Genomic DNA, 22,256 nt, shown 5'->3' with positions numbered 1-22,256 from the left:
TCATATGACAGTTTTGATTCCTGACTTGCTTAATTACACATTTGAAAATAAGTCATGGATTTATACTTCATCATTTCTGATACTGCACACCGTAGTGACAAAGTCTTCTTCACCTTAAATATGAAATAATGTTTTGCTTATCAAATAATTGCTCAAGACATCACATTCAGCAAAAGCACAATGATGCATAACATGTCATGAAATAAGGAAATTTGGCCCCCAAAAGTGAAAACATTACATGCTGTTTATAGTGAAAGACAAGGGACATCACCGGGAAGGACACACAATTCAAATAATGTACTGTAATGTATAATGCACTACATAATTCTAACAACTGTACTGCTATTGTAGCAACATGTATTATTGCAGGACTGGTACCAGAAAGTGTTCTTATGGGACGAATCAGAAGAGTTACATAAGTGTGAATCTGCATCCATAATAAACATAATAAAATTTGATACACAGTCACACACTGAGGCCATTTGTTCATCCAAATGTTAATTAATCAAACAGGTCCAACTGCGTAAATCTACAACCAATCAAATAACTTTTCCCTCCTGGGCAGCATAAAATATTGTTCTGTGGTTCATTTACTGTATCAAAGCTCCTGGAATAAAGCACAACCTCAATTTGAGTGTGAAAATGCAACTGTCATTATGGATGACCTTAAAATCCATAGCCATGTTATTGAATGGTATTAGTTTTTTCCAGATGTTTTTAGGAATCATTTCAGAGACATAGGCTCCAGTGTTCTAATGATAGAGAAGCAAGTGATGAAACTATACTCCTAAATTAATTTATTTCAATGTGGACATGGTTGTTTCCTCATGTTTTATGACTGACAGAACTATTTCCTGTTGGAGATATTGTCTTCTGCTGCATTGTCATGTTATCATCTGTATTTTCATCTGTATTGTCTCTGCAATATGAGCTGTGGAAAAATCTTCTTCTTTGAGGTCAATCAGAATTTTGATTACAATTTGGTATTTAACAGACACTTTTATCCAGGGGGACTAACAAAGTAGTACAGCATCAACAATAAATGTTTGCCTAGAGAATGGTTGCACCTTAAAGTTTATGTATTTAGTATGAATGATTTTGCTGCAACAGCAATAGTAATTCCGTGGTTTTCATTTTTAGTCATTTCAACTGTTTTTAAAAACCTGCAATAATGTTGATCAATAACCCAACATAGCATAGTTTCAGGGAACCAGGGGATATGAACTGTGAAAAAAGTGTCTTTCTATTCTTGTAACAGTTCCCAGTGACTTTGCATACAGGTCATACATAAAGACACATACTCACGTACACGTACTTCAAAGAATGAGTAATTTCCTTTGACACAGCATGGAGCATCGCAGATAAAGCACCCACAAACACCTCATCAATTTCAGCCCTACCTTTGAGCCAAATTCAGTTTCGGATTAAAACCAAAACTCCAAGGCATGTAGGCAGGCCTTTATTGAGGAATTAATTTGGCATTGGGGTTCTAAGGGACAACAGCTTTGTTGTCAGCTGGTCAAGTAATTAACCTTCTGGCTACTGGCAGTACTGCAGATCAAATAACTGGACTAATCGAAAGCATAAAGTGCAGCGACAACTGTTGAACATACCCTGCCCATGGTCCGGAGGGAGATGTGAAACATGCCCTGCTGTGGTCCCGATAGAGATGTGAATCATATCCTGCCCGTGGTCCAGATAGAGATGTGGAACATGCCCTGCTGTGGTCCAGAGGGAGATGTGAATCATATCCTGCCCGTGGTCCAGATAGAGATGTGAAACATGCCCTGCTGTGGTCCCGATAGAGATGTGAATCATATCCTGCCCGTGGCCCAGATAGAGATGTGAAACATGCCCTGCTGTGGTCCAGAGGGAGATATGAATCATACCCTGCCCGTGGTCCAGAGGGAGATGTGAATCATACCCTGCCCATGGTCCAGAGGGAGATGTGAAACATGCCCTGCTGTGGTCCCGATAGAGATGTGAATCATATCCTGCCCGTGGTCCAGATAGAGATGTGAATCATACCCTGCCCGTGGTCCGGAGGGAGATGTGAATCATACCCTGCCCGTGGTCCAGATAGAGATGTGAATCATATCCTGCCCGTGGTCCAGATAGAGATATGAATCATATCCTGCCTGTGGTCCAGAGGGAGATGTGAGACATACCCTGCTTGTGGTCTGGAGGAGATGTGAGACATGCCCTGCTCGTGGTCTGGAGGAGATGTGGGACATGCCCTGCTCGTGGTCTGGAGGAGGGAGATGTGAGACATGCCCTGCTCGTGGTCTGGAGGAGATGTGAGACATGCCCTGCTCGTGGTCTGGAGGAGATGTGAGACATGCCCTGCTCGTGGTCTGGAGGAGATGTGGGACATGCCCTGCTCGTGGTCTGGAGGAGGGAGATGTGAGACATGCCCTGCTCGTGGTCTGGAGGAGATGTGAGACATGCCCTGCTCGTGGTCTGGAGGAGATGTGAGACATGCCCTGCTCGTGGTCTGGAGGAGATGTGAGACATGCCCTGCTCGTGGTCTGGAGGAGATGTGAGACATGCCCTGCTCGTGGTCTGGAGGAGATGTGAGACATACCCTGCTCGTGGTCTGGAGGAGGGAGATGTGAGACATACCCTGCCTGTGGTCTGGAGGAGGGAGATGTGAGACATACCCTGCCTGTGGTCTGGAGGAGGGAGATGTGAAGCCACAAATTGCATCAGGCACATTATGGAGTCAGCCATTTTCACGCTCGGTCTTTATCATGTAGATTTGCATTCTGGATCATCAATCAGAAGTTGTGTATTTGAATGCAAAATGTTGTCAATAACAGCAGAGTCAATTGAGCATGGATATTTCAATGGGTAAAACATACCTTTTCATAATCTGCTTTGAATCACTTGGTCTATTTGCTTTGATAGATTTAGCTTTTTTTAATAGGAGAGCAGTTCATCTCCCTTTCACATTTTTTGAGTCTAGTCAGACAGGTAGATAAGGGACACAGCTGAGAAGGAGTCATTGCAGAGATGAAAACATCACCTATGCTGGGGGAAGTGCATATGGCTTAAGAGTTTGCACTAGAACTATAACGACAACGACAGAGAACAATATCTTTGGGATCACTTTCAGAGAGATTTTTTTCCAGCTACATGAACGATAGAAACACTAATAGCCAATCAAAATCCATCCACATTTACAAGGCTTCACATTGAAAATGGCTATTTAGAGGACGTTATCATTCATCAGTGTGGCTATCATTATAGTTATCGTTTATTATAGTTATCGTTCTTGGTGCGGACGGGCGACCTGCTGGACTTCCAGTGCTTCACAGCTTCCTTGTGCCTCATATCTACAAACTTCACTCTGACACATTCATCCCTGCTGGGAAAATGCAAGCCATGAGGAAATGCCTTATTGACCCCTAGTCATCATGTTAATGACACTGCGGGTTCCAATTAGGCAACTGAATGCAGGGGAGCATGTTCTGATGAAGGCACGCAAATGATAATCTTAAAGAAATACATAACCTACATTATGTGCAAATGGAAGAAAATATGACATTTATTTACAAAGCAAAAAATGTTAGCCTTAAACATTAGCAGAATGGCTGCACTCACATTCAGCCTGCCACAATGTCTGAACCAAGATGAACTGATGTTTTATGGGTTCTCATTTCAGAAATGTTTATCTCTTGTGTTGTGTTTTGAATTTTTGGCTACAGCCAGTCGTTTATGTATTTCCCTCTGTAACAAAGGCAGCTTAATATTACATTTGTATTACAACCGAAGTGATACCATTCAGATCTCTGCTGATTTCAGCCAGTTATGAACCTGAAATGAAGGCTGGGGGTGAGGACTTTATGTGAGCAACTTATCACAATAAAGGCAGCACAGCTTTGACGGCGAGCACTCTGCAGGATACTCAATATGAAGTCTTTCCATGTTACAAAAACAAAATTACCAAAAGCATTGACATATTAGTAGAGCGGCAGAAAATATTTATATAACTACGGACCATGGATAAGGCGGCACGGATGGTGCAGTGGGTAGCACTGCCACCTCACAGCAAGGAGGTCCTGGGTTCGAATCCCTGTCGGCCGGGCCTCTCTGTGTGGAGTTTGCATGTTCTCCCCGTGTCTGCGTGGGTTTCCTCCGGGTACTACCACAGTCCAAAGACATGCAGGTTAGGCCGACTGGAGAGTCTAAATTGCCCGTGGGTATGAGTGTGTGAGTGAATGGTGTGTGTGCCCTGTGATGGACTGGCGACCTGTCCAGGGTGTATTCTTGCCTTTCGCCCAATGTAGGCTGGGATAGGCTCCAGCCCCCCTGCGACCCTGCTCAGGAAAAGCAGGTTAAGATAATGGATGGATGGATGGAGACCATGGATAATATAGGATTACCTTGGACTGAATTTTGTCATCTAGGGTGAAGCTGCACTTTTGATAAAGGGGTCACAGCCTAATTTTCACCGAGCAATATGAGACAGCAGACGGCAACACTACGTGCGCACTCTCAACGCACTTCCTCCGGGCTGCTCTGAGGATACGTACGGCGAAAGTGAATCTTTCCACTCCCAGCGGGAAGTGGCATGTCTCAACACAACTTCAGAAGTGTTAATCAGAAAGTGTGAACTCCGTCCTCGCAGCGTACATTTTCCCTCTTGCGTTTGGGCTGTTGATTGTGGCAACACATCCAGGGTGTTATTCATGTATGATCAAGCCAGGGAGGGAACTGTCGTTATGGTTATAACACGGCTGACCTGCAAGTTTTCTTGAAGATGGACTGATGTGTAAGAAGTAGCTGTGATGTATTTTGGGGGTATTGATTATCTTTGCTGAATCAGACTACTGTCGGGGTTTGTCAAGCCTCCTGGGTCTTTGCTGTCAACCTGCTGGAGAAATATTGCGATAAATATTGTAGGCCAATGCTGACCTGAAGATTGGTGGTGGTGTACAAAATGGACGATCCCCAAGATTCAATGTCTTTGGGTTGTGTGAATGGGAGAGAAAGAGGGTTTCCAGTTTTTATCAAACAAGGCGTTTCTGTCTGCAGAACTGCTGCTCACTGGATAAAATAAAAAAATTGCTCCCCTGGAGCAATGCAGGGTTAAGGGCCTTGCTCAAGGGCCCAACGGCTGTGCGGATCTTATTGTGGCTACACCGGGATTGGAACCAGCGACTGTGCGTGTCCCAGTCATGTACCTTAACCACTACGCTACAGGCCACCCTACGTCCTTATTCTTTGCAAACTCTAGAGACTAGTGTGCGTGAAAATCCCAGGAGATCAGCAGTTTCTGAGAAACGCAAACCACCGTGTCTGCCACCAACAATCATTCCATAGATCATTCACTTAGATCAAATTTTTCCCCCATTCATTGCACTGCTGCCACACAACTGGCTGATTAGATAATCGCATTAATAGGTAGGTGTAATAAAGTAAAAATAAAATGTTCCTAACAAAGTCCCTCATGTAGCACATCTGTAAGAAGGTGGTGCAAAGGCACCCCTCGAAAGGGTCCACCCCAGAATGCCATATCTTTAATCAGGTATTTGTGGATTATCTTCCACTGTGTTACCTTGTTACTTTACCCTATGAAACAAGTGTGGTCCTCAGCAGGTGTAGTTGTTTAGCTTTAATGGTGCTTTAAGTAAAGACATGAAATTCAATTCTATATGTATCTATATTAATCATTACCTTCACACTTGTAAAGATGAAATAAGTCAAATGTTTTTTTACCTACAGAAATGTGAAATGTATTTTTGAGATGAATGTTCTTATTTCAGGAATGCAGAGTCCTCCTTTTTTCTTCATCCTTAGCAATGTGAAAATTGTGAAAGCATGAACAAAGAATTCTTCCATTATTCTGTCTGTGTCTTCACTGAATTTAATATGTACATAGTGCAATAAAATAGTTCTGAGATAATATAACAAAATGGTAATTTAAGAAAAAATCTTTGCATTGGCAGGACTCAGTCCTGCAAATAAAACATTTGCTTCACAATTACAGCAATATGTCCTTTCCGATCACAATCTATCCAAGCCACACACTTAGCAACATGTACATCGGATCTGTCGGTATAAATGTCACATATTTATGGAGAGGATTAATGAGTGGGCAGTACATGTATATTTTTTCACGATGTCTCCATCGTGGTTTATGGCTAGCAGCCGCACAGCACGATATGGCATTATGCTCAAATGTTTGGGGGGAAGAAAGGGAGTTCCCTGTTGGACAGAGGAGTGTGGAGAAGCAGTGAAAAACATAAATAAATCTTTGAAATTGTTATTTCATTTTCAGAATCTAATTCAGTACAAGAATGAACAGGCAATAGTGGAGAAAGGGGGAGCTGGAGGACATTTTGTGATACGATTGGCAGGTCAACACCAGTGGGGATATTTAGAATATGATTAGGAAAATGGTAGGAAATGGGAGGAAATGGGATTGCCCAATAATCAAAAATGGAAATGAAGTACCATTAACAAAAACAGAGAAAGTAGAGGTGATAAACAAAGGGCAGAAAAGAAGAAAAGAAGATTTACTATGGATGAAATGAAAGGAACTTTAGCTAAAACTGGAATAATTTCACCAGGCAAGGATGATACAGTACTGTGCAGAAGTCTTAGGCACCCTAGACTTTATCATATATATGTTTATTTTTTTGTGTGTGTTAGTATAAAAGAACAAATTTGAGATTTCCCAATATTCATTTTCCAAAAGATTTAATTTTTGTATTTAATGTAAAAAAGTAACATATTACTGTAAGCAATTTACTACTTTTTACATAAAAACTTGATCAAGGCTGTCTGAGATCAGAAGCAAAGAGCCAATCAAAGTCTGCAGAAGAACTGTGGCAAATTCTCCAACATGCTTGGAACAGCTCCTCGCTGATTGTCTTAGCTAGTGCTGTCCTGCAGTTCTATATCTCAGAGAAGTGATGCAGTTTTAACGCCGAAGGGTGGTCACAAAAAATACTGATTTGATTCAGTTTTTAACTATACTGTCAAATTACCCAAATGTATTGTATGTTTGTTTAGGACCTTTCATTTATTTATTTTTTTAAAGAATCTTGTGTGTACAAAATGTTATACAGGTGCTGAAGACTTTTGCACAGTACTGTATGAGTATAATGTTGAAGCAATTTCATTTGGAGGAAATACTTATTAAGTTATTGAATTTGTACAATAAAATGAGGGTAGAAGGAAGCCAGGAAAAGATCCTATTCAGGCCACAAATAGACCTACAGACCTTTAGCCTTTACTGTGTGTGCTGATGAAATTGATGCAGTGTAGTGTGCAAGTGATAATGCACAATTCATAGTCAGTGTTCTTTTGGGAGTGATGTTATGTGTGGGAATTGCAGGGTAGTGATTATTTATCTGGGCAGAATTGGAATGGAAAGGGGGCCAGTGAACTGAATGAAGGAGGAGAGAGGGAGTGAAAAAGGGCATTATTGTTCTTCTGTGTGAACTTGGTCATACAGTTTTAATGAATTTTATTTAATAAAGATTCCCTGTTTTTTATTCTAGCTACCTACTGTCTTCTGCTGGTGATTTAGTAGACTTATGCAAAAGAAACACAAGAAGAATTGGTTAATTCAAGGCAGGGGAGAATTTGCCCCTGACAAACACACATACATGCTGTGCCTAGAGGTAAAATCACTGCTTGCACATACCTCTTAATCCTGGGCTTTGACAGAGATAGATTCCACTGGCCGTATTTCAATATTGAGGATGGGCTGGTGTCAAACCCTGCAGCCTAGTGCCTTAACTATGATGTATTCCTGCTCTCTTCCTCCCTGCAGACGAAAGACTAATGTTCACTGTGTTCAAATTTTAAAGATACACAAAAAGACCTACCTACCTCCAAAGACAGTTTCTAAGAATAGACCTAAATAGGAAGATGTAAGTTGAAATATACATGTTATAACCATGTCTTGGTTACATTTCCAGGCCCAAATAATGGACTACACCCCGCACGCTCATCGGGAACGATAACTTTTTTACAGTCTCATTATTTAAAGACATAGGTAGCCTGTGTATATTGTAACACTGCTTAATTATATGAATTTCCTCAAATACCATTTCCTTAGTATTTCTGTACATATGTAAATATCTGAATATTTGTAAATATACGAATGTCTGCAAATAAAACACCATGTATGTATTCTGTATTATCATTAAACACACCAAAAAATATAACTTATATTACAGCTTCTAGGGCATAATACACTCAGTGATCACTTTATTAGGTAGATCTGTACACAGCTCGTTAATGCAAATATTTAATCAGCCAATCATGTGGCAGCGACTAAATGTGTAAAAGCATGCAGATGTGGTCAAGAGGTTCAGCTGTTTTTCAGACCACATATCAGAATGGGGAAGAAATGTGATCTAAGTGACTTTGACTGTGGAATGATTTTTGGTGCCAGGGAGGTTTGAGTTTTTCAGAAACTGCTGATCTCCTGGGATTTTCACGCACAACAGTCTCTAGAGTTTGCAGAGATCCAAAAAACATCCAGTGCACAGCAGTTCTGAGAGAGGTCAGAGGAGAATGGCCAGACTGGTCAAAGCTGACAGGAAGGTGACAATAATGCATTACAACAGTAGTATGCAAAAGAGCATCTCTGAACACAAAGTGTGTCAAACCTCTAAGTGGATAGGCTACAGCAGCAGAAGAATTAATCATTCTAATAAATACCTAATACAGTGCTCACAGAGTGTATATACAATACAGTATATGCCATGAGATTCTGTGTATCATGTAAATAACCTGGCCTTACCCACCTGTCACTGGCACATTTCAAAATACAAAAAAAAGAGTGAATGCTCAGTAGCTGAATTTTACTGTACTTGAATTGGGTGTGTCCAGTCAGATCTGGCTGCAGTATGCCATGTCAAGGAATGGCATTTATTCTGCAAGGACCAAGCTTTCCCAACAGGCAGCGTGTTTTGTAGGTGTTGATCAGCATCTTCTGGTGAAATTGAGAAACTGCAGTTAGATGGGTGAGCACAAAATAACTTAACTGACAGACACAACAGACATTATTCTGTATCAATGGTGATGTTAAGATATCAATGATTAAAAGATGCATCTTGAACTGTTATTTTACTGCCAGCCCTGGGCATATAGGATCATTTTCATGCCAAATATTGATTTGTGGAAGTTTCAACACTTTTGAAACTTGTTTTGCTGTTTTGCTTCAGGGTGCCCACATATGCACTAAATGTCTCTGTAGAACTCCCTTGAATAGTTGTCAAGTTGTTAGACTTATTCATTAGGGTTAGTCCACCGACATTGAACCTGATCCTGAAATCAGATCAATGTTTCCACTGCATGCATAAATAATACAGTGCGAGTTTAGAAACCTGACCCCCAGCTTGTTTCACTATTTAGTATGTCGGAATACAAACCTTTTTTTAACTCCAACTTTCTGTAAATTAATATGACTCTTTATGATAAGAGACATCAGCTGAAAGGGAGATAGCAAATCAGCTTCATTCAGCTTCAGTGTTTAACTGAAATGGAAAAAGTCTGATATTGACATCCAGTGGTTGAAAACAAGTGTTTAAAAATGTATGGATTGATTGATATGCATGATTTATATGCAGCCATAATAAATATAAATCATGCATATCAATCAATCCACACATTTTTAAACACTTGTTTTCAACCACTGGATGTCAATATCAGACTTTTTTCCATTTCAGTTAAACAATAAATGACTGGTAGTCAAAAATGTCTGTGCAAACTTTGCATTAATTTTCATTTAGACAAAGATGACCTTAGAAAGAGAAATTAGCATTAATTTGAGGGTATGTACATCTACAGCAAGTGATCCATGTATGAAATTACAGCCCTTTTTGTACATACAGTAAATCCTCAAATTGTGTTCGGGATTCTATTTGAAGCCGGGCCTCGGATAATAGCCGGGGGCGTGGTCGATTTGGACAAATAAAGGCCGGCCCCCAAATACAAGCCGGGGTAATATTGCCTACCAGTAGGGCTATCAGTCCATGAGCACTAGAAGACATTGTTTCGATTTAACTCAATGAAATAAAAGAGCTCTTCTTAATATTTTATATTGTTGGTTGGTTTAATACTGTTGCCAATGAAAAGTCGTTGTCCTACACCATGGGTCTCCAACACGTTGCTCTCAAGTTACCAGTCGCTTGCCGCCCCCTTCTGAGTAGCTTGCCAAAGGCTGAAGCAGTATACATTTAAACACAATTGTTGCCGGGAGGCATTCCAGCCTACGAATTTAATAAAAAGTAAATCAGGCAAAGTTAAAAATTAACTCAATTTAGGCTACTTGGCTACGCAATAAGGTTTCCATGTATTTACAGCACAGCGCACGTTCAATGAATGAATGAAAGCGGCTTCCTTGGCTCGCAATAAACAGACGGGTGGAAATCCCGACACTCTTTCAACTACATAAAACTTAACAGTGAACCATCAAATACCCCCCAGATTTCAGTGCCCATCAGTCCCAACATTTAGCAATAGAATCAAACAGTCCGAAAGTAAATTAAATCCCAAACCAAAGCGAAAATCTTTTGATATAGTATGCTGCTCCAAACGAAACGCATGTCTCACAATAAAACGCACTTCAGGAAAAAAAGATCCTTAACTTGCTGTTATCTACGCTAATTTGTTATTGTTCATGAAGGCGTGTCTGGCAAGTTGTTATTTTATGGATTCTGGACTTGCATGTAATTTATTGTGTTTGAGAATATCTGCAATAAACTAAGTCTGTTAAGACTGACACTATGACTTACCAAACGGTGTTCCTGATTAGCCTACAGGAATTGATTTCTGAACGGTTACAGAAAGTGTTGAACAGTTTTGGCCCACTTTAAGTGTAGCCTTTTACTTTGTTTCTAAGAATAAAATTCTACAACAGAAGCCTAATAAGAAATAAAGGCCTGCCTCGAATACAAGCCTGCCCCAAATAAAGGCCTGTGCTTTGTGCAGCCTAAGTAAATAAAAGACCCCGGCCACAATTTGAGGATTTACGGTAGTCCCTTCAATTTAGGAGAGCAAAGCGATTGGACAATTGGCTGCTCAGCTGTTTCTTTGCCAGCTGTGTGCCTTACAATACAGAATTTTATACACAATAAAGCTAGCAAATGCCACACCTAGTTGATTATAGGTGTGGTATTCGCATTTAGAGTGTGTTCCTGTTGGCTTTCAACAGAAGGACCAAAGAAGTGTTAATGCCAGTAAACAGGCCACCACAAGGCGGAAAAATGTGAATGAATCTACCAGACATAGCTAAAACATTGGTCGTGTCAATTCAATGTTTTGGTTAAAAAACAAGAACATACTAGTGACCATGGAAGACCACTGTAGTGGATGAACAAAGAATACTTTCAAAGGTATTTTCAACAGTTGACCAGATCACTTCTCACCACTCTCCGGCAGGTAGGCATGGATGTGTGAGACTACTGTCCTCAGAAGACTGCACAATCAGAATTACAGAGGCTACACTGGTTTTGTGGGCAGATAAGACCAAAGTGTGGCAGCTGAAAGGAACTGCCAAAAAACTAAAGCACCCCTCTCATGTGTGAAGAGTGTTCTGGTTTGGCCATGTATGACTGCCACAGGTAGGTACTGGTTCACTTGACTTTATTGATGATGTAATTGCTGATATCAGCAGCAGAATTCATTCTTAAGTATACAGAAGCTTCTTATCTGCTCAGATCTGCTCCAGCAGTCATTAAATGCAACGGATTTGCAACAAAATAAAATGAACAATGACTTTATTTAATGCTATGTTAATAAATCCAATTGCTTTTGCTAATCTAAAATATGGGGAGGATGTATAAAAAGGATGCCTTCACTGATCACTTGATATGGGTGTAAATGCCCTCAAATTAAAGCTGACACTCTGTACTTTAACCGTATATTTCTTGTTTTTCAAATTCAAATTACAGAGCCGAGGCAACCAAAATTATGTCACTGTCCCCAGAATTTTAACGGGAATATGTTGACGAACAGCAATATGTAGGCTATTACTCATACTACATCGGTTAATGGTGTAGCCTACTGTAAATTAATTCCCCCAGACGGTAGGAGAGTGCGTTTGCGGAGATGAGCTCATCTAGTCACATGACCACATCCAGCAGGCTTGTTGCTGTTGTGGTGCACCGATGATCCAGGGAAGCAGACAAGTGACCGTGGCAGCCAAACGGGAGGAACTGACAGCCATTTTATGATTATAGTTGCATTGAAAACCGCACAAATAGCATACTTCCAACTGCAAACATGGGGCAATGTGGCATAACCTCGTCGAAGACGGTGTTGGTCTTCCTTAATCTAATTTTCTGGGTAAGTGAAAAATACAGGGCCTGGTGTAATGCTGTCTGGAATGTCAATACGCAGTATGTATAGCTAGCTAGCTAGCTAGCTACGGTTGGGGCCTAACGTTAGCTAGCTACGAGTAAGCTAACTGCAATTGGATCTATGAGCAGAGGCAGCGGTGTGCGCAGATGAGGGGGCGAAATGCAATAGATTTTAGTACTAAAAGTAAATACCTGGAAATAACTTAGAGAGCCATATCTAACGTTAGTTAGCTGTCGTCAGCTGTGGATTAGAAGCGCAAAAGCAACGTTATTGTTTGAGCGTCAAGTGATTGGGTTTAGCAGACTGCATGCTATCCCATGACAGCTGAACTTGTACTGCGACACGTTTCGAATTTCTTCTCGACAGCTGATACGCAGCTGGACTGCAATAAAGAAGGAAACGAGGATACCAGCTGGATAGTAATATTTAAAGCATCTATCTAGCTATGTACTACCTGCTTAGATTTTTCAGATAGCTTTGGAATAGACAGTTCTCCCATACGTTAGTTTGCATTTTTCATTGAGCCTACATTGAGCCTAACAACATTAGCGACTTCAGAAAGACTGTACAGAAGTGGTTTGAATCGCGGTTGTATTAGCTAATTTACAAGATTGCTTTGCACCCACGTAATGTATTTAGCAAGTGAAAATTCCCAACAAGACAATGATTACACACACGTTGTGCTGTTTTTTTTATTATAGGTTTATTTTGGCCAACAACTCCTAGCTTTTACCTAACGGGTCACCATGCATTATTTAACTTAGCTAGAATTAGCTAAGGTTAACGTTAGCTGAATTGCAATTTAGCTTGCTAGGCTCATAGACCGTATAGGCTAGACTAGCAACATCGGCATTGCAAAACATAGACAAGCGATGTTTTGTAGCTATGGGTTCAACTTAGCTTAAATTACATTGCATCTGTTTTGTCATTGTGAATTATATATAAAATGTTACGAATGATGCTTTGTTGTTATGTTGGTGTAATTTGTGTCGTATCACGCCACAAAACAACGATTTCAACCGACCAAAAATATTGGTTGCAATGACCAGTTCAAATGCACAGAAAAAATCATGAAATCTCCTAATAATAATAATCTAATTATTTGAGTCATTATTTGAAAATGGAACAACATAAAAAAAAATGCAATAGAAAGGGCACATTTTAAAGGCACATAGCAAAAGTAAATTCAAAATTTAGTTACAATACATATTTAACATGAAACACAACGACTTTGTTTATAAAGTGTCAAAGGAAATGCATACAAGTAGGTTAGAGCCAGTATCAGATATTTGCTTTTATGCAAATATCTGTAAAGGCTAGGCTACAGTTGTACAGCTAGGCTACCAGCTTTTAACTCTGGTTTGAGGACAGTTGGTTATATCCCTTGCTGTCAATGCTGTAGAATTATTGATAATAGATTTTCCTTTAGCAGATTGTGTAAAGCTGTTGATTGAGGTAGCTTACTCCAGTATCCCTTGCCTTCTGTGTTTTAAGGTCTTGCCTTATTTGTGAGAAACCTTTGTCAAAGTGAACATCAGTGATGTTGTAAGCATAGCCTAACTCCCCCCAAATTAGGTGGTTTGAATGGGAAACCCCCTAAAGATTTTCTGGCCTTTTTTTTTTTTTTTTTTTTTTGGAAATTGGGCCCATTTGTGTCTAGCACCACTGCGACCAGCTGCCAAAAAAAAACTGATTTCCATTTCTTCTACAGTACAGGTCAAAATTGGTGCTAATGGGCAGAGTACACTTTTTTGCCAAGGGTATTTCCACTTTCTGATATTTTAACTAAGGTTTGACGGAATACACCTCCAATTCCCCACCCCCCAGAGCAGCAAAGTACAATTCTTTTTTTACTTCACCTGAATATTTTGCCTTTTATCCATGCATTTATTTTATTTATATTTTTCTAGACCTTTCAATTAAGATTTAGGTCTGTGTTTTCTACCTAACTGTTATGTTTTAGAATTTGTGTGAATGGTACAAATGTCACTTTAGCACGGAACTTGTATTTACATTTGGCAAAAAGAACAGATACAAATTAAGTCGACATGGGGCGACATGGCTCAGGCAGTAAGAGCAGTCGGAGGGTTGCCGGTTCGATCCCCCGCCGGGCTGTGTCGAAGTGTCCCTGAGCAAGACACCTCACCCCCAAATGCTCCTGACGAGCTGGTCGGTGCCTTGCATAGCAGCCAATCACCATTGGTGTGTGTGTATGAATGGGTGAATGAGAAGCAGCTTTGGATAAAGGCGCTATATAAATGCCAACCATTTACCAAGTTGATATTGAGCAAAACTTTTTTTAAAGTCTGTGATGCTATGGCTCTGAAGACAAGTCTGTCCTCGGTAAAGAATAGAGACAGCCTCTGGTCAGAGACGGATGGTTAGGTGTTGATAGCTGTTTTTGTATACATTGGCCTCTTTGCTCGTTGACACAACCTTGTTTGCTTGTCAACCAAGTAACTGCATGTTCTGGGTTTACAGTTTGTTTACACACGCTAATTTAAATTCTCCCCCTGACAGCTATGTAGTGTATTCAACTACTCTCAGAAATTAGATTAGGGTAGTTAGCAGTGGAAAAATAATTTTGCATTACTACGGCTTAACAGATTCATCAGCAGTCATAATAAATGACACCCAATGCGATACCCCCAAACATGTTGTGCCCTTTTGTCTCAGGTCTCCCACAAGGATAGAATAGCCATCAGATGAAATGGGCAACATTTGTGTCTTGCACCACTGCTACCGGCTGCCTAAAAAAGACTAGCCTAATCGATTACCATTTCTTCATAAACAACACAGGTTAGCGTAACACAGTGAAAAGTTGATGCTTTGCGCATGCACCAACCAGCTCGTCAGGAGCTGTTGGGGGTTAGGTGACTTACTCAGGGACACTTTGACACACCATTGTAAATTTCAGAAGAATTGACGAAATTCAAGGGTATTTCCATTTTCTCATATTTAACAAACGTTTGAAGGATGCTATTCAGTGTGTCAGCTCGATTCGCTCAATTTTAAGAACGCTGTTATTTACGTTGAAAGAGGAAGTACTGGTAAGAGAGGGGGTGTCCATTTGCTGTGGAGCAGATATGTTTCAGTAGCATAATCTTGCATAAAATAAGCTCTGGAATACATTACAAAGAAAAAAAGCCCTTTGCTAATGGTTCAGTCAGTGCACTAATTAACCTTAATGAGGTTACGAAGTTGCCGGCAGGAATCCGTAGAGATTGTGGGTGTGGGTATAGCTTTCTTAAACTAGTACAGGTGGATATGAATTGGGCAGCCTGTAGCCTCATGGCTAAGGTACATGACTGGGACCCGAAAAGTTGTAGGTTCAAGCCCTGGGTGTAGCCACGATGCAGCTGTTGGGCCCTTGAGCAAGGCCCTTAACCACACATTGCTCCCAGGGCGGGGGGGTTTGTCCCCTGCTTTGTCTAATCAACAGTCGCTTTGGATCAAAGTGTCAGCTAAATAACTATAATGTAATGCTCTCTCTCTCCCTCTCCCTCTCTCTCCCTCCTCCTTGCAGGCCGCGGCTGGCATCTTGTGTTACGTGGGGGCCTACGTGTTCATCACGTACGATGACTACGACCACTTCTTTGAGGACGTGTACACGCTGATCCCCGCTGTGGTCATCATCGCCGTGGGAACCCTCCTGTTTATCATCGGTCTGATTGGCTGCTGCGCCACGATACGAGAGAGTCGCTGTGGCCTGGCTACGGTGAGTCTGCCAGTCCTGTAGCCTGAAGGTTAACTTCTCTATACACAACTTAATGGCTTAATGTAATTTCCTGTTAAGTGTAATGAAGTTGGAAGTGCTGCTAGCGTATACAGTCAATCCCACATCGAAGGTCATTGCTGACTGTTTCCTGCTAAGAGCAATTCTAATTATGCGCCTGGATCACAGAAAATATATTGAAAGTAACTGGTGTATCGCTCATACTTCCTTCATCTTCCGATTAGGCCTCTTTCACTGGTTTGGCTGTTGCAGTAATGAAATGACTTCGGTCTGTTTTCCACTTGGATTTATCATTGTAAAGTCATGGGAAATGAAGTGATTGCAGTGGATGCACAGCGTTGCTCAGGAAAGACAGTTCTTCTCACGGCAGTGCTGTCACTCCGTATACTGTAATCTTTTATGAATTCACTCATTTCTTTCTTCTTTATTTGTTCTGCAGTTTGTTGTCATTCTTATGCTGGTGTTCGTCACTGAAGTAGTGGTGGTGGTGCTGGGGTATATTTACAGAGCAAAGGTGAGTTCCGGTTCATTCTGTAAATATTGGAAAAGGGCAAAGCCTCATGGTAGAATGCAAACGATCTCTATGCCGTATTAGAAACCTGCGTTAACAAGACGGCTATGATATGATGTGCATGATATGAAGGATAAGCAAACTTATGAACTGAATGCTTTCAAAAGTATTAGCCTATATTGTGAAACAGACTGTGGAGATACTGTCTCTAATCTTTTAGTCCTTTGTTTGACGCAAGTTTCTGTGAAGGCTTCTGATATGTAAAACTGTGCGTTACTCTGAGGTCAATGTCCTCAGAATGCTGAAATACAGAAGTGAGAAATTCCCTCAAATCATGGGCATGGATCGTCTGTTGCCAGACTGGTTTGTTAGCACCGGATTCCACCCTAGTGTACATACACTAGCAGTTTAACTTGTAAGTTGCATCATGTATGCAAAATAGGAGTGGGCTTTGAGTTTGTCACCACATCCTACATTTTGCCTTCCAGGTCAAAATGCGTGCTGAAATTAATGCTAGGGCAACGTCGTTTTATTCTCGGTGTTTGTGCAAATCCACCCAACCGAGCAGAGTGAGAGGCTTTTTAAAATGTGGTTGTGAGAAGTTCCTCGCTGACGCTGAGAGGCTGCTTGTTGTTCAGGTTGAAGACGAGGTGGACCGCTCCATACAGAAGGTGTACAATGAGTACAACGGCACAAACACAGACGCTCCCAGCCGAGCCATCGACTATGTGCAGAGACAGGTGCGTGAGGGAGCGGGTCAGGGGGCTCATTCATTCACTTCACAACATTTTCATTCCACTTGTGTGCTGAAAAACTTCACATATTATTATTCTCACTGTTCAAATCATAAAGTTTGAAAATATTCATGGTTCAAATTTCATGTTTTTATAAGTAAAGGCATAATCAGGCTTCTGAGTAACTGAGCACAGGCTAGGCCCTATAACCCAAATATTGCAGGTTAGACTTAGAACCTAGACTATGCAATTTGACTCTGAATTAAAGACCACAGTTAGCTTTGTCCTACCTGTAGGGTGGGTTCCTCAGGTTACCACTGCATTAACTCTTCCAAACAATGCATTATTTGTTTTCGGTGAGAGATGGACCTCTTCTTCCAGTGAACTGCAGGGTTCGGATAAGTTCAGTGTGTTTGTTAGTTCTCTAACTGCCAGATGCGCTGTGGTGTGAGTCAGAGAGGATGCATAGTGAATAATTTATTATACAGGATGTTCAATTAAGTAATGTACAATGGTGCACAATGTGGGAAATTAATAGCCATAGGCAAATGATGTGCAGAAGGTTGTATCAGTCAGTCTTCCAAAACCATTCCAAGTTTCCCCCTACATTCCCAAGGTTCACAGAAAAACAACAAATCATTAAATCCTGCTGGTGTTATCTCTGTATGTTGAACAAACCTAGTTAAGCCTTGTAGTACAGCTTGCTGCTTACTCACAGACTGGTATTATTCCGCCCACTGTACCACACCAGCAATGGTACCGGCCTGTTTCCCATGCCATCAGCATTCCAACAACACCAAACATGATTATACACGGAAACCCTAAGGTTTATACAATGCTATTTCACCCCAGTAGTTTGGGAGTATTTTACTGATGTGACAGCATTGTGCAGAGGCAACACGATGATGGGGCAAACACTGTCTTTTTGTCAATCCTTGCTGAGCCTGTGTCTGCATGGTAAACAGTCTGGTTTCCTTTTTGAGGCTCATTCAATTATTACTTATAAATGATAATTTAATTTATTCATCGGAAAAACTTAAGAAACGCCACTATCGCCCATGTAAAAAAGCCGTCCAGGTCCAAAGGCAGCAAACTAACACCACGGCATCACCCTACCTCCACCAAGTTAGACTGTTGCTATGATGGTCTGAGGATGAAATGCTGTTTCTGCTTCACATCTGATGTAATAGGACTCAACGAGAAATATGCAACAATAGAGGAAATCAGGACGGGGCAAATACATCCGTGTTGGTTATGAAATAGTGTCTATGGCTGCATGTTTTTTCTGGTTGGTTTCAGCTCTTATAATGTCTCTCCCACACCCCCCTTGCAGCTTCACTGTTGTGGGATTCGCAACTACTACGACTGGAAGAAAACTCGCTGGTTCAACGAGACCCGAACCAACAGCGTCCCGCTGAGCTGCTGCAAGCCCAACATCGGCAACTGCACCGGCTCGCTCGACCATCCCGCTGACCTCTACCCAGAGGCGAGTCATTCCTGTCGCTGTCTGCCTGAACTGCCCAGTCAGTCGTGTGAATTTCAGTTCCATTTTTTCCGTTTTGATTTATGCGCAAAAATAAAAAGGCATGTAAGAACATAAAATGATAACATCATACTTAAGATGAAGGACAATTGCGGGAGAGTAAAGGAAACCCTAAGGGGTTGATAAGAGTCCTGCGTTTTACACAAGTAAAAGAAGCTGGGAATTTAATCTTGTGAATTCATGGTAATAGTCACACAGGACAAAACATTAAAACTGTCGTTCTGGATGTCTCGGTGGCGCAGCCTGTAGAGCACTGACCGCATGCTCATTGTGAGCCGCGACGTCGGCGGTTCGAATCCAACCGTCTGACATTTGTCGCATGTCTTCCCCTCTCTCTCGCTCCCATTCTTCCTGTCTCTCTATACTTTATACTGTCCAATGAAGCTGAAAAAACATAATAATATAATATCTAAAACGTTCTATCATGAAGCGGGTGTGGTTTTATTTATGTTACAGTAAAGGATTGAGTTGTATTATCATGTTCTGCTTTGCGGGAGACATTCTGTTGGAATTCCACAGTGACATAAATCAAGTCGTCATTGTACATATAACCATAGGTTTGCCCCTCAGATGAGGAAGAAACAACAAAAGAACAGTTACCGCGGAAAAAACCTTTTCCTTCAGTCCGCTAATTACAACCGCTGATAAACATTCTGAAGGCCGTTAGCCTTCCCTGCTGCTGCCGTGGCAACAGGGAGATTAGCATTCCTTTCTTTGTGCCGCGCGCACACACACACACACACACACACACACACACACACACACACGGCACCTTTACAAAATGTTTGCTCACCCACCCACCTGTCCAGTCCTATGAGAACACACGTCCTGGAGGCCTTGTAAGGCCTGATCAAGAATAGCTATAACACTAGCAATAGCGATGTGCTGAACGATAATGTTCTGTGAGTAGTCTCTTGCCTATGTCATCTGCCATTTTGGAATGTGACGCCCTGGGTTGGATTTTGATAGGCGTGCAGCTGGAGGAAATCGTCCTGAAAGGGATCCCTATGATATCGTTTGTCACTCTCGCTGTTGTTATAGTTGGTGTGGACTCATCCACTGGCCTTAAAGGGAAATATACCTTTCTTCGACTTCGACGAGATGTTCGATTTGATTTTCATTTTTGTGCATTCACTGGCTCGGTTTCCATGTTAGCATAATGTGTTAGCTTAGCACAAAGACTTGAAGCCTATCGGAGGGCCTCCGTGCCCCTGTGTTCAGATTGGAGGTATAGAGAACAGTGTCTGCCCCCTGGTCCTTTTGTTCCAGGAGACCTGGGTGATTCAGTATCACTGTATGGCCATGGTGTTGTGTTAGCATGTATTGTCCATTTTTTGCTCACTCAAGTGCTCACACTCACTTGAAAATGCATGAAATATATTAAAATCCATACTTATGGTATTTTTTAAGCAATGAGTTATCCTTTACCAGTTGGTAGTGTGGGAAATGGAGCTAAAGCATTGGTTAATTATCACACTCGCTGTTCTTTGTTTAAAGGGCTGTGAAGCTCTCGTCGTGAAGAAGCTGAAGGAAATCATGATGTATGTTATTTGGGCCGCATTGACATTCGCTGCGATACAGGTAAGGAAATTAAATGAACACAGCAGTACCGGAAATTGTTATCACTTATGACATTCTTCCCCAATAAGGTATTAGTACAAGGATATGGCGTCTATGAAGTGGAAAATTTTGCATATGTATAGTGGTTTTTACTGACCCACAATACAATATCGCGGCACCTGTAACTTGACTTCCGATGTTTGACAAAGCACAGGTGCTAGGTCCATATCTTTTCTCCAGTCTGTGACTCTCACACTGTCTCTGACTGTCTGTCTCTCTATCGCCCCCTGTCTGCAGATGCTGGGGATGCTCTGTGCCTGCGTGGTGCTTTGCCGAAGGACCCGAGACCCTGCATACGAGCTGCTCGTCACTGGGGGAACCTACGCATAAAGAGCATTCACACACACACACACACACACACACACACACACACACACACACACAGAGATTACATACACACACACACACACACACGCACTACATACACCCACACACACAATCACACACACACACACACACACACACACCTGCTCATGCACACAAACACAGTACAAACATATACACACAAATATGTAGACACAGAAAGACAAACACCCACCCACACACAGCAGGGCGCAGGATTCAGTGTGTACGGGGAGGGCTTATGGGGCGGGCCCACGCTGGCTTTCTTTTCCTTTAATAAGCTGAAGCACGCCTTGCACAATTCAGGACTGCTTTTAGTCTCCACTGGTGATGGGTAAAGCGGTAACTAAACTATTTATTTTCCATGCTTTTTAGATTTGGTATTTTAATTTAAACCTTTTTTTATTACAAAGTCATCTGAAATCCTATTAGCCAACACCTAAATTGGCTTGTAGTTATTAATGTTTTTTGTTTTTGTGGAACCTATGAAAATATTTGCTCTTTTCTGTAATATAGCTTTTTTTTGTCCTTTAGTTGGGCACAAGAAGATGAACACTAGGAGGCTGGGGGCTTCTTGAGATAAAATGGCGGACGGCTGTGCAGAACGAGTGTACGGAATGTATTTTTTCCTCTGTCAGTTTGCACTATGTGTAGGGCTTTGGAAATATTTTATAAATATGTGATAACACACAAGGGTTAAGAAGTCTCCCGGTGCGGCTGCATTTTTATTTCGGTGGATTTTCTGCCCTTTCCTGTCAGGTGTAGGAGTACCACTAGTGTACCCAGGACCCCAGTTTTTATTTCATTTTTTCAAAACGGTTGTAACATCAGGTCTAGTCACACTTAGAACCTGAAGCACCACATTCTTGCTTGACCAGTGGTTCAAGTAGCCCAAATGACAGGGTAGTACTCTGCTTTCTGGAATAATCTATACGCAGTACATGTTCTGTACACAAATGTTTTTTTCTTCCCCTCTTCCCCTTTTCTCTGTGTTTTGTGTCACCAGTCAAGTGTGCCGTTAAGACATAGATTTAAAAGTTGATTTGGGGATGTATGTAGCTGTTGATATGAACATCACATGATGTAAAACTGAAATCCGTGTAAATATGGTTGAAATCTAAAACCTTTCATTGAAATAAATCTGTAAATTCCGAACAACAAAGTTGTTTATTTGCTCTGTCCTTAGTTTGGCTGTGCATCTAAACCTTTATCTTGGTAAATGTGCATAGTTAGAAACCTACGTCACCAAATCTCACACGATCTCACCCATGAAGAAACTTGCGCATAGATCCTTCCGCACTGGGCTCTAGCCTGGTCAGTGTTGGTATCAAACTGGAGCACACAGGGACTCGGTGTGTTTGCAGAAGGGCCCCAGGTGCTGATATCCTTACGTCAGGCGTGAACTCAGCTCAGATTTAGAAAGAACACTAATAATGTTAAAGG

General features: G+C 41.4%; 1 protein-coding gene across 2 annotated transcripts; it reads left to right on the top strand.

Moving 5' to 3' along the window:
* The first annotated feature begins 12,090 nt into the window (after nt 1–12,090).
* On the top strand, nt 12,091–21,975 carry LOC133131707 (tetraspanin-3-like). 2 transcript variants are annotated; one of them, XM_061247122.1, is made up of 8 exons: nt 12,091–12,312; nt 15,854–16,045; nt 16,503–16,577; nt 17,213–17,314; nt 18,642–18,794; nt 20,349–20,432; nt 20,709–20,840; nt 20,886–21,975. In XM_061247122.1, exons 1-7 carry the CDS (start codon nt 12,250–12,252, stop codon nt 20,799–20,801), a joined length of 762 nt encoding a protein of 253 aa, XP_061103106.1. In that variant the 5' UTR covers nt 12,091–12,249; the 3' UTR covers nt 20,802–20,840; nt 20,886–21,975. The 2 variants fall into 2 exon arrangements, with proteins under 2 accessions (XP_061103106.1, XP_061103105.1); XM_061247121.1 differs by having other exon boundaries at nt 20,709–21,975.
* The last annotated feature ends 281 nt before the right edge of the window (nt 21,976–22,256 follow it).

The sequence above is a fragment of the Conger conger genome, chromosome 6, assembly GCF_963514075.1.
Source record: "Conger conger chromosome 6, fConCon1.1, whole genome shotgun sequence".
NCBI classification, from domain to species: domain Eukaryota; kingdom Metazoa; phylum Chordata; class Actinopteri; order Anguilliformes; family Congridae; genus Conger; species Conger conger.
The sequence above is the reverse complement of the archived record's forward strand: the minus strand, read 5'-3'. Positions and strand labels throughout refer to the sequence as shown.